The sequence below is a fragment of the Entelurus aequoreus genome, linkage group LG01 (genome assembly GCF_033978785.1).
Source record: "Entelurus aequoreus isolate RoL-2023_Sb linkage group LG01, RoL_Eaeq_v1.1, whole genome shotgun sequence".
In the NCBI taxonomy this organism is placed as follows: domain Eukaryota; kingdom Metazoa; phylum Chordata; class Actinopteri; order Syngnathiformes; family Syngnathidae; genus Entelurus; species Entelurus aequoreus.
In genome coordinates, this window is record NC_084731.1 from 54,184,244 (window position 1) to 54,197,328 (window position 13,085).

General features: G+C 37.5%; 1 protein-coding gene across 4 annotated transcripts in view; it reads left to right on the forward strand.

Moving 5' to 3' along the window:
- LOC133654342 (uncharacterized) overlaps nucleotides 1-13,085 on the forward strand; it is a 34,351-nt gene that overhangs the window by 13,028 nt on the left and 8,238 nt on the right. For 3 of the 4 annotated variants that reach the window (XM_062054674.1, XM_062054680.1, XM_062054660.1), the window contains one exon: nucleotides 6,399-6,617. In XM_062054674.1, coding sequence (XP_061910658.1) covers nucleotides 6,399-6,617 — 219 coding nt within the window. Of the gene's footprint in view, nucleotides 1-6,398; nucleotides 6,618-8,513; nucleotides 9,272-13,085 lie in introns of those variants that run through there. The other variant, XM_062054667.1, reaches the window with a different exon arrangement.

The following is a 13,085-nucleotide window of genomic DNA, read 5'->3' on the forward strand; positions in this document are numbered from 1 at the left end:
TTTTGGTTCTCTGCCAGTGGATAATTTAAGTTTGGCGTTTTGTTTTTTCATTACTACAAGGAGGACTTAAATAGACATTAAGTATTTTACTTAACCTTCAACCGGACGTCTTTTTCGGAGTTAAAAACGTTTTGTTGCTGGCAGAAATGTTATTTCATTTTCTCTGCAGTCGTTCATTGATTTCATAATAGTTTGTTTATACATAGCACAAAGCAAAAAAAAAATTATATGCAGTGTTATTTCATTTTAAATTTCAAAAGAGTTTTGTGGCTCCCATTGTTTTCTTTAATTTGTGAAATGTCAAAATGGCTCTTTGAGTGGTAAAGGTTGCCGACCCCTGGCCTATATCATTTAAGCACGATTGACTCGTGATGCGCAGAAAATGTGTGCGGTTGTTGATGACCTGTCAGAGCTTAATCCCTTTTTGATTGACAGCAAATCAGAAATCTTGAAATACAAAACACTGCCAATACATTTTTAAATTTTCATTCTGGCATTCCTATTGATATGTGTTATTTTTTAAGTGAAGTTTTCTTTGTAAAATCTTGCATGTTTATATCTTAAATTTTTTTGGCGACTGCACTCATGTCTAAAGAGTAGCTGAAAAATAGCTTCCCCTACTTGAAAGACCAGAAGTTGCCACTGGTATACATCCTGTGTTACATTATACAATAATAACAATTATTAAAAATAGAGCAAAATGATATCACATAAATTAGGTTGATTGGCAACACTATATTGGCCCTAGAGTGTGAATGTTGTCTGTCTACCTGTGTTGGCCCTGCCATGAGGTGGCGACTTCCGAATGCAGCCTTAGATACTTATTTTTAAATGTATGTAAATTATTTTACCATTAAAATATATATATATATATATAAACACTGTATATAAATATATATAAACACTGTGTGTGTATATATATATATATATATATATATATATATATATATATATATATATATATATATATATATAAACACTGTATATAAATATATATAAACACTGTATATATATATATATATATATATATATATATATATATATATATATATATATATATATATATATATATATATATAAACACTGTGTATATATATATATATATATATATATATATATATATATATATATATATATATATATATATATATATATATATATATATATATATATAGGCATCACAGTGTTGGTGCTAGGAATTTTCAAAATAAGGTCCCAGGGACCCCATGAAGTCATAAAAATGGGGTCCCACAGTAAATTTTTGGGGTCCCACTTTTTTGTAACCGTTTTGAAAACAAATGATGAATGTATGCATCATCCTGTTATATCTCATATTCTATATTGTGTTATGGAAAAAGGTTGTCATAAACGTCACTAAATTCATGAAAAAAATAATACGAAAGAAAACACGTTTTTATGCATATGTAAATGTATTCAGTTATAAATATTCATTCACGTTCTTCTTTCCTTCATGGATCTAAACTTTACCGCTGCCGGTATTTTTTTCTATATTTTCATTTAATAAGTTGTAGGTGTATTTATTTCAGTATAAAAGTGTAAAAAGTGTTTTGCTTCAGTCAGGAAATGATGATAATGGTGTGCCAGGGCATACATGCATATGACAAATTGAATGGATTATTCTCACCTGTATGTAGATCATCAGTCGTTTAAAAACCGCCACATCTACATTTTCATGTCAAATAATGCCAACAAACTTAGAATTTGGCAAGTTAGTTTCAATGTCATTTAATAGAGTGGCACTCAATGCCTCCAGCATTCCATCTCTGGCTTGGTGATGGCCATAAGCCGTGTGTTCCCCTTTAGGAAGGCGGTATGTGGTGTGAGTGACGTGTGTAAGTGAGTGGGCAAGTTAGGAGAGGGAGCGCTAGCATGTTCAGGAGTGTTAATAGCATGGTGGATGTCCGGTTGGCTTTGTGGAAAATATAAATAAAGAATTGTAACAAATCGACGGCCTCGTCATTCCGACCAAGTGGATGGTGTTACCCCCGACAATATATCGGCCCTGGAGGCAACGTCTCCCCCGCGTTCCTCGACCACGGTCTGGGAGCCGACAAGCAGGAGGTAACATGATATTTCTTGGTGCCTGGTGAGGCTGGATCTTTGAAAATCAGTGCACCCGGTCGTAAAGGTGTTCTTTTTATTAGTCCGTTTACATGGCGTGCAAAACATCTTTATATCTTCATAAGTGAGCCATTTGCTGAAAAGTGGCTCCTGAAGCCACTTTTCAATGAAGCTTCGCTTCTTGGGTTTATTGCTCGTCATGACGAAAAAAATAACACACGGGAGTACTAATACCGGAAATGCAGTATTTGTGATCGATAAAACTTTTGCCGAATCAAAATTTAAGAAATTGTCCCGGAAAGTGCATTACTCTGAAGTCGACAAATAATTAATAATTTGACCCGGCAAATATAAACAAAACAAAACACTGGCGGAAAGCGATAATCGATAAAAAAAAACAAGCAAACCGGGCGTTAAAAAAAAACCGCATCCAGGTAACGCGTGGACTTCCGGAAATTTGCATCCTTTCTGATTTCAATGCGTAAAAAGGCACAAAAAGTGCGTTCACGCCAACACTGCATCATCAACAATTATGCAAAGTACATGATGATGTCACATTGACCACGCCCCCACTGCCACATGTAGATTTCAAGCTGGGGGAAACCCTGTTATTACTGCGGTATTTCAAAATGTGCTCTAAATTACAAAAAAATATTTTAACCATGTTTTATAAAAAAAAAACTAATAACACATTCAGAAGTATTTCATTTTAAAATAAACATTATTGTACCTTAAGTAGAAATCAAATGTGCATACGAAAGCAACACAAGCATTATAAACAAAGTAATATGGCAGAAAACATTATACTATAAGTAAAATAAATAAAGATAAATGTAAGAATTGTGCAAGATGGCAGCTTATGGACATAGAATGTACAGTCATAAAATGTAACTGCACTTTTTGTCCACGTAGATAAAAATACAGTCAGTGTTCATGTGATCTCCTCCTACACGTGTCAGAAGACACCTTTCAACTATTTGAAACGGCGTCATGTCTTTGGCAATGAAATATGACAGAGTTGCAGTGAGGTCGTTTGCCATTTTTGACAAGAGAGCATAAGCCGCCTGCCTCTGGAAGGCATCAGGTATTGTATGTGTGATGTTGGTAGAAGATACAGCTGTGCCCGCTGGAAGCACACTCTGTAAATAAGGAGGGAAAAAAGCAAATGTACAGTATTGTCAGTGTAAGTCCATGCTTATTATTACTGTAATCATCTGACTGAGACACAAAGCCAAACTGACGCACAAACGCCAACGTTACTTCTGTGAAAACAAAACACTTTGCAATGTTTCTGCTCGGATTTGTTTTAAACACTAATTTTTAACACTGACATTCAGTAGCAGCGGTCATAAACAGCACAAAACATAACAGGGTGTCCCGCAGCGCTTTGTTGTTAAGGTGGCCGCCTTAACAACAAAGAGCCACCGCCTAAACTAACGTCTTAACAAGCTCCCCTGTCAGTACGTCTCTTTGCTGTGCTGCTGTCCCCCAGCATTGTCCCACCCACAGAACCATCTGATTGGTTACACGCAGAGCGGTAACAGCCAATCAGCAGTGCGTATTCAGAGCGCATGGCACAGGCAGGCAGAGAGGACAGACGGTGGGGTGAGCAGATAGGTGTTTAGCAGGTAAGCATAAGGCAGCGGACTCTCCCCAAATTATATTAAACGCCTCCCAGCCTTCTACAAGTCAACTACTAGTTACATCACTAATATAACATTTACATAATAAAAATCAACTACAGGCTTCCCAAATGCTGTAATAAGTTAAGCATGATGAGTTGAGCATATGTCAGCATGTGGCCCCACTTTTAACTCTTTTTTTTTTTCAAACGCTTAATTACAGTAAGACATTAATTTGACTTAGTAAGTCATTATTTTGTCATTATTTTGACTTAAAGTCATTATTTTGACTTAGTAAGTTACTAAGTCAAAATATTGACTTACTAAGTCATAATAATGACATACTTAGTATCTCAGGTAACTAGGACTGTTTTGTGTTTTGTTTTTACTTTACGGAAAAAATATCGAGATATATATCTCTCCAATCAGCGAAACCGACTCAATAACTCCACGGTGACGTTTTGGTGAATTTACAAAACTGAAACAATACCAATAAAAACGACATTTGAAGTTAATAATACTAACACATACACTTGTAAACGTTTTAACATATTTGCTAATTACATTACAATAGCACGTACAAATATGTATGAAAACACTCCTACAGACATCACACATGGGACAGTTTAATAAGTAAAAATTGTTTTAGATATATTTTAAAACTTACAAACATTGCTTGCAGCCAACGTTCCCTCTAAGGTGCGTGCCTGTGCAATTGTGCACTGCTCAAGCGTCCTCTGCGCACGGCAAATCTATGCCACGCACAAAATCAAATAAAAAAATAAGCGCATAACAATTTTCGACGCATGGACACGACAGAGAAAACAGTTTTCGTCATCATTGTTCAAATATTGTAACGTCTGTCGAGACACTTTGAGGACATGAATTCCATCGATCACTTTATTGAGCAAAACTCTTTATTGTCGGCCGTAAACACATCACCAAAACATTAGTAAAAAAAATATCTAGCAAAAGTGGTCATTTTCTGCAGTACAAACCAGACCAAAAGCAACTTTGTTATATCAACAGCAGCCGCTCGCTCTTTCTCACTTGCGCCAACACATGCACATATGGCACTTAGCCAGTGATGCGTTTACAGACACACAAAAAGTCGGACAACTCCAACACCACACATAAAGTGTCATTTCAGGTCGTTACACTATGATTTACCAATCAAATGTGTGCTTATTCTAGTGTCATTTATTAGGAATCTTATATTATAAATATTAATCATGAAATGCTGTTAGTATATTAAATAAATACTAATAAAAAGATATTTTTTACAAACAGGAAGTTGCAGGAATGTACACATGATCCCCTGCTTACATCTCATTGTGCAACATGTGAATGTTTTAATGGGAACTAAATGCAATGTCTGAAAGGGGTACAAATTATTTCCAAAGCAGGACCTCCACCCAGACAAACAATACAAGTACACAGTTCATGAAAAACTTTTTTTGTTATTGTCATTATAAGTGGGCCTAAACACTTATATTAGAAAATAATCTCATGGAAATGACTGCTGTCATTTGATTATAATAAGAGAATGTTGTCTTTCTATCTGTGTTGGCCCTGCGATGAGGTGGGGACTTGTCCAGGGTGTACCCCGCCTTCCGCCCGAATGCAGCTGAGCGGCCCCGAAAGAGACAAGCGGTAGAAAATGGATGGATGGATGGAGATTGAACTTGTTATTTAGTCAGGTTTGGGACAGGTGTGCTGCTGGTGTAGCCACAGCACGTCTGATGTTGCTCACATGGGCTCCACTGAATGCTCAGGGAGTTTTTGCGTTTGCTCACACACATGAAAACTTTGAGGGAACATTGCTTGCAGTGATGAATAAATAATCGTTTTAAGCAGGAATGCTATGGAGGGTTAAACTTCCGGTTCAAGGCACGAAATAGTACATTTTCCACCTGCAGTGAGCCAACTTGTCCAAAAGATGGCTCCGTAGCACAAACAATAACACACCATTTAAGTGTCTAGGGATACTATTTTTTGAATACAAAACATTATGTGCCGTTAGGGAAGAACATTTCATAAATTAGCTGCACTGTTTAATAAACCGCAGGGTTCAAAGCGTAGAAAAAAAGTAGCGGCATATATAATCTGGAAAATACAGTAATTATGTGTAATCATTTTTAAACACTTTCCATCATGCATTAAGCCCCAAGGTGACTTACCTTGCACTCGTGTATACTAGTAGTGGGTGGTGTTCCTGGAGATGGCTCATCATGTTTGAAGTGTTGCCCCCTTCGCGGGGACTTTTTTTTACCTGTATTTCCTGCAGATGGGTTGACTATCCTCAATTAGTGCACCTTCAGTATCCTTTACCAATCCAAAATACGTCCAGACTTCAGATTTTGAACGTTTACTAGTAGGGCAAAACTCCAGAGCAAGGTCTGTGTTGCTTTCCGCTTCCTCAAGCAAAACGTTGCAAACAGCGCTTGGGCCATCTTCAGAGGCGCCAGAGTTTCCAGGTAATGAAAATGCCTTAATAAAGTTTTTTCAAAAATGTAAAAGATATTACTAACTGTCGGAAATTTACCCGCGGTTTTATCATTATGCCGTTTATCGTTAGATCCCTAATAGTAATGCTAATATAGGTTACATACAGTGACCATTGCCATTGCTGTCAACGTGTAAAGATGTGTTTTTGTGTCTTTTCTAAAGAGTTCTAATTTGAATCCTTCCCAGGCCATGGAGGTAGCATTTAGCCGTGGCGTGGACACCTTGTTGCAGACTCAAGTCCAAAACGAAGCAGTTGCCCCGGAGATGCAGATGATCAAAGTATGTGTTGCCTTTGGACTTTTTGTGAAGAAATCATTCCCCGAGCAGAAAAACCAAGTCCAGAGAGCTGTGACTGCCTTCTTCAACAGCCGTTTAAACCCATGGATATCAGAGCGAGGTGGCTGGGTGAGTGCACTTATTTATCATCTTATCATCTTTGGAAAGTCGAGTTATTGGTAGCAAATTTTAGAATCCTAGTTTTGATGTCATTAAGTGACTAGTTAAACTAGTATTTGATTAGTTTCAATCAAATACTATTTGTATGTTAAGGAACTCATGCGTATATATCAGATAAAACATACGGCTGGACCATTATGGCAAAAATAAATATTGTAATTATTTTTGTTGGTATTGAAATCACGATTAATAACACGATTATTTGTTGCATCACCCAAACTGAACTTTAAATGTAATTTAAAAGAACAACAGATATCAATTAATAATGAAAAAAACATGTAAAATAATCACAGTAACATGAATTAAAATAACAATAGCAAAATTTTAAAAACCATTCATCTTTTTCAGTTTTTTATCTTTTACACTTATTTTACCACCATAGAGAGTGTGGGCTTCTTGTGTCAAATAACATTGAATAAAATGTTTGTAATTGAATGCAAAAATCCTCACTTTTATTGTTGCAATACATCTTTGGACAATTTGGACCAGTATTTAAGGTCAGAGCTTAAAAGTTGTGAAAATGTAACAATAGGTGATTTAAGTATATTATGTTTGTGTAAGATACTTTTTTGAAAACCTTATTTTGTTAGCGCAGTCACACCAGATGTGGCGCACAGCGCCGTTATTGTGAAGGGGGGGAAGTGTGCTAGTTCTGAGCTTGACGTCTTGAGACGACTTGAAGCCATTAAAAAAAAAAGAGAGAGAGAGAGAGCGCTTCTCAAGTTGCGACTGCTGTTTGTACATTTATCTTACATCGATGATGTACAACACAAGCAGCTGAGATGTGTTGTGGGATTGTTCTTGCTAGCTTGGTAGTTTGGTCGCTGTTTCAAGTGGCCGTTACGACAGATTTGGCGGTTGAGTGTTTTGGGGATGAATGAGCGCTACCGGACACATTGTTTTTCTAAACTAATGTTCCTTCTCCTCACAATGACAACATTGCACTTACATTTATGTCAATTTCCCTGAACATCTGCGTTTACTCTGGGATTCCGTTTTATCGGCCAATTATGTGACTCCGTCTGGGAAATTATATGCCTTGCTTTTTTTTGTATTAAGTTGAGTGATTATCGATTATGCATCCAGCGCTGTGTCAAATAAAAAGTAGCAACCATAGTGACACCCCAAACTTCTCGTAGACTTGCTCTTTTTCCATTAAAACACTCACTGGCCCGTTTCACCGCTACAAGTGTAGGAAATTGCATGAATGTTGCGCGACCCATTAATGTGTTTTTTTTCCGATTTATAATATTTTTATGATCGTGAGACGCCATGAAAGGCAGACACATTTTATTGAAGAGTAGCCAGAAAATTGACAAATTGGAAACTGAAATTTAATGCTGCAATGTCTAGAGCTAAGTCACTGCAACAAGGTAGCTAACTGTTTTTCTCATTTCTAGTTGCAATGGGTTATGCATAATATGATCTTAAGGAAACATACATTATATAATTGAGTGTACAAAGACTGTGAATGCCTTAAAAGTGTGCTCACTGCGTTCAGTTGATTCTACTCTTAAATAAACAGGCTCAGGTGCTGAGAATGTTTCACAGAGTAAAACCTCTTTCTGTTTAAAGCGAGAGACTCAACAATTCGGACTGGCGGAGAAAAAAAAAACAGCCTCTTGTGGTTATTTATCTCACTAATTAAAACCTGGATGTCAATTAATCGTGCAGCCTTGCAATACAGTACCTTTGCTTTTTGAATGAAGAAATGTTGCTTAGTTGTAATAAAACTTCTCTTTCCTGGGGAAAAACAGCTGTTACACTTGATCTAAATTTAAGCTGAGTTTTTCATTTAAAGCTTCTTTCTGAAAGATCCATGTTTTCTGCTTTTATTTCTTGCAGGAAAATGTCCGACAGGAAATGGAAGGCATTTAAAATCGTGATCTATGAAGGACGAAACCTACTTGAACATCAATGTTGCACCGTTAACGCTCGTGGGGCCACATTATTTATTCTGCTTGATATTTCTGATTAATTACAAAGCTTTAAAAAGATGGAAAACGGAAGTAAACAAGGTTGGAGTTCAACTTTCACACACTCTCAACATCCAATTATAACAATAATTAATGTATATAAATATCGTTATTTTGCATGCTTTCGGCCCCCAGCCAAATTTTTTAGCCCAATGCGGCCCCCCAGTGAAAAAAAGTTTGGGCACCCCTGATTTAATCAGTAACCTGAGTGTTTCCCTTTTCTCTTGTTGGGATCCATAATAAGACTTGGGAAGATTACATTTGACTCATCAATAAGGTAAAACCTGACAAATTGCATATCCTCAGTTGATTGAACAAAGTAATTGTTGTCGCACCGTTGTAGGCCCTTTGTTCAATTCGTGTAGTCATAATTTTAGAAATGTGCTGTTTTGATTCAAAGTTTCACTTAAATGTGCTTTTTCCTTTATTTTGTTAAGGATGCACTTTGCCACAAAGCCTTGTACCTTCTTTGCCAACTATGTGTTTACTCAGCTTGTGCTAATAATGTAAGTTTCACATAAATACTTGACAATTGTAATGTTATTTGCTATGCTTTTTATTATGAAATGTTCTTTGTTGCCAGGCTATTGCCTGATATTCAAAAGGTAAAGGAATGTGTAAAACTGTTCTAAATGGTGTAGTCATTCACATATGCAAGATTTAAATACCATTAGGTACCATTTGTGCCAATTTATTTAGTTATTATTCATAGTAAAAAAGTGTTTACTTTTGCTATAATTTATCATTATATTTATATTTGTATGATTAGTTATGTCCTCATCAATCAATCAATCAAAATTTAATTATATAGCCCTTAATATCAAGTGCCTCAAAGGGCTTCCACAACGACATCCTGGGACCATTAGATGTTTTGATTTAGAATTGACCAGGATATTCCACAAGTACGTAGCATCCACTGTAAACATATCCATAGTAAATTCACAGCTAATTACCAGCTAATAATTGCACTACTTTGACAGGAATAGCTTTACAGCAATATACTGTATTTGCAGAACTGTAATTTTACAGTTAGTTATAATAAAGCTACAAGTAAATGCAGTACCTTAACAATTGTAATTGTATAGTTAGTTTTAATAAAATGCCAACTAAATGCTGTAATTTCACAATTGCAATCTCTGTGGAATATAAGGGTTTCATAATTTTTACAGTTATTTGTTGTAATGTAACAGTTATTTAACTGTGAAATAAATACTGTTAAAGGCCTACTGAAACCCACTATTACCGACCACGCAGCCTGATAGTTTATATATCAATGATGAAATCTTAACATTGCAACACATGCCAATACGGCCGGGTTAATTTATAAAGTGCAATTTTAAATTTCCCGCGAAACTTCCGGTTGAAAACGTCTATGTATGATGACGTATGCGCGTGATGTCAATCGTTGAAACGGAAGTATTCGGACACCATTGTATCCAATACAAAAAGCTCTGTTTTCATCGCAAAATTCCACAGTATTCTGGACATCTGTGTTGGTGAATCTTTTGCAATTTGTTTAATGAACAATGAAGACTGCAAAGAAGAAAGCTGTAGGTGGGATCGGTGTATTAGCGGCTGGCTGCAGCAACACAACCAGGAAGACTTTGACTTGGATAGCAGACGCGCTATCCGACGCTAGCCGCCGACCGCATCGATGATCGGGTGAAGTCCTTCGTCGCTCCGTCGATCACTGGAACGCAGGTGAGCACGGGTGTTGATGAGCAGATGAGGGCTGGCTGGCGTAGGTGGATAGCTAATGTTTTTAGCATAGCTCTGTGAGGTCCTGATGCTAAGTTAGCTTCAATGGCGTCGTTAGCAACAGCATTGTTAAGCTTCGCCAGGCTGGAAAGCATTAACCGTGTAGTTACAGGTCCATGATTTAATAGTATTGTTGATTTTCTGTCTATCCTTCCAGTCAGGGGTTTATTTCTTTTGTTTCTATCTGCAGTTAAAGGCCTACTGAAATGATTTTTTATTTATTTAAACGGGGATAGCAGATCCATTCTATGTGTCATACTTGATCATTTCGAGATATTGCCATATTTTTGCTGAAAGGATTTAGTATAGAACGACGACGATAAAGTTCGCAACTTTTGGTCTCCGATAAAAAATAGCCTTGCCCCTACCGGAAGTAGCGTGACGTAGTCAGTTGATCGCCTCCTCATATTTTCCTATTGTTTTCAATGCAGCTAGAGCGATTCGGACCGAGAAAGCGACGATTACCCCATTAATTTGAGCGAGGATAAAAGATTCGTGGATGAGGAACGTTAGAGTGACGGACTAGAATGCAGTGCAAGACATATCTTTTTTCGCTCTGACCGTAACTTAGGTACAAGCTGGCTCATTGGATTCCACACTCTCCTTTTTCTATTGTGGATCACGGATTTGTATTTTAAACCACCTCGGATACTATATCCTCTTGAAAATGAGAGTCGAGAACGCGAAATGGACATTCACAGTGACTTTTATCTCCACGACAATACATCGACAAAACACTTTAGCTACGGAGCTAACATGATAGCATCGTGCTTAACTGCATATAGAAACTAAATAAATAAATCCCTGACTGGAAGGATAGACAGAAGATCAACAATACTATTAAACCATGGACATGTAAATACACGGTTAATACTTTCCAGCCTGGCGAAGGTTAACAATGATGTTGCTAACGACGCCATTGAAGCTAACTTAGCTAGGGAGCTAACGTGATAGCATCTGGCTCAAATGCAGATAGAAACAAAATACATAAACCCCTGACTGGAAGGATAGACAGAAAATCAACAATACTATTAAACCATGAACATGTAAATACACAGTTAATGCTTTCCAGCTTGGCGAAGCTTAAAAATGCTGTTGCTAACGACGCCATTGAAGCTAACTTAGTAACGGGACCTCACAGAGCTATGATAAAAACATTAGCGCTCCACCTACGCCAGCCAGCCCTCATCTGCTCATCAACACCCGTGCTCACCTGCGTTCCAGCGATCGACGGAAGGACGAAGGACTTCATCACGATCATCCGTGCGGTCGGTGGCTAGCGTCGGCTAGCGTGTCTGCTATCCGAGTCAAAGTCTTCCTGGTTGTGTTGCTGTAGTCCGCCGCTAATACACCGATCCCACCTACAACTTTCCTTTTTGCAGTCTTCATTGTTCATTAAACAAATTGCAAAAGATTCACCAACACAGATGTCCAGAATACTGTGGAATTATGAGATGAAAACAGAGCTATTTTATATTGGATACAATGGGGTACCGATACTTCTGTTTCACTGGTTACGTCACGCGCATACGTCATCATCCAAAGACGTTTTTAACCGGAAGTTTAGCGGGAAATTTAAAATTGCACTTTATACGTTAACCCGGCCGTATTGGCATGTGTTACAATGTTAAGATTTCATCATTGATATATAAACTATCAGACTGCGTGGTCGGTAGTAGTGGGTTTCAGTAGGCCTTTAAGCCCGATGCTATCACGTTAGCTCCGTAGCTAAAGTGCTTCGCCGATGTATTGTCGTGGAGATAAAAGTCACTGTGAATGTCCATTTTGCGTTCTCCACTCTCATTTTTAAGAGGATATAGTATCCGAGGTGGTTTAAAATACAAATCCGTGATCCACAATAGAAAAAGGAGAAAGTGTGGAATCCAATGAGCCCTTGTACCTAAGTTACGGTCAGAGCGAAAAAAGATACGTCCTGCACTGCACTCTAATCCTTCACTCTTACGTTCCTCATCCACGAACCTTTCATCCTCGCTCAAATTAATCGGGTAATCGTCGCTTTCTCGGTCCGAATCGCTCTCGCTGCTGGTGTAAACAATGGGGAAATGTGAGGAGCCTTTCAACCTGCGACGTCACGCTACTTCCGGTACAGGCTAGGCTTTTTTAATCAGCGACCAAAAGTTGCGAACTTTATCGTCGATGTTCTCTACTAAATCCTTTCAGCAAAAATATGGCAATATCGCAAAATGATCAAGTATGACACATAGAATGGATCTGCTATCCCCGTTTGAATAAAAAAAATTCATTTCAGCAGGCCTTTAATTGCTGTGAAATCCTGCTACATTATTACAGTGAGAGTGACACCAGGCACTTCAATTTGAATAACTTTGTATGTTAATCATTTGAAAATAGTCTCTGAATTTTTAAAAATGTATAAAAACAAATTGGAACGTTTTTTTCGTCCAACTTTATGTACCCCAGGGATGAGTAACTGTATTTCACCAATGTTGTGTTTATCTTGTATGACTCATTTATGTCAAAGTGGCTTATAAAGAATCCACATTTGGCTGCTGACATATGTGGCAACATATCGCGTCGTTTCCTGCTGTATTGTTTTCTCAAAACTATTTTTAATCTACTTGCCCTAGTGTGTGAATGTGAGTGTGAATGTTGTCTGTCTATTTGTGTTGGCCCTGTGATGAGATGGCGACTTGTCCAGGGTGTA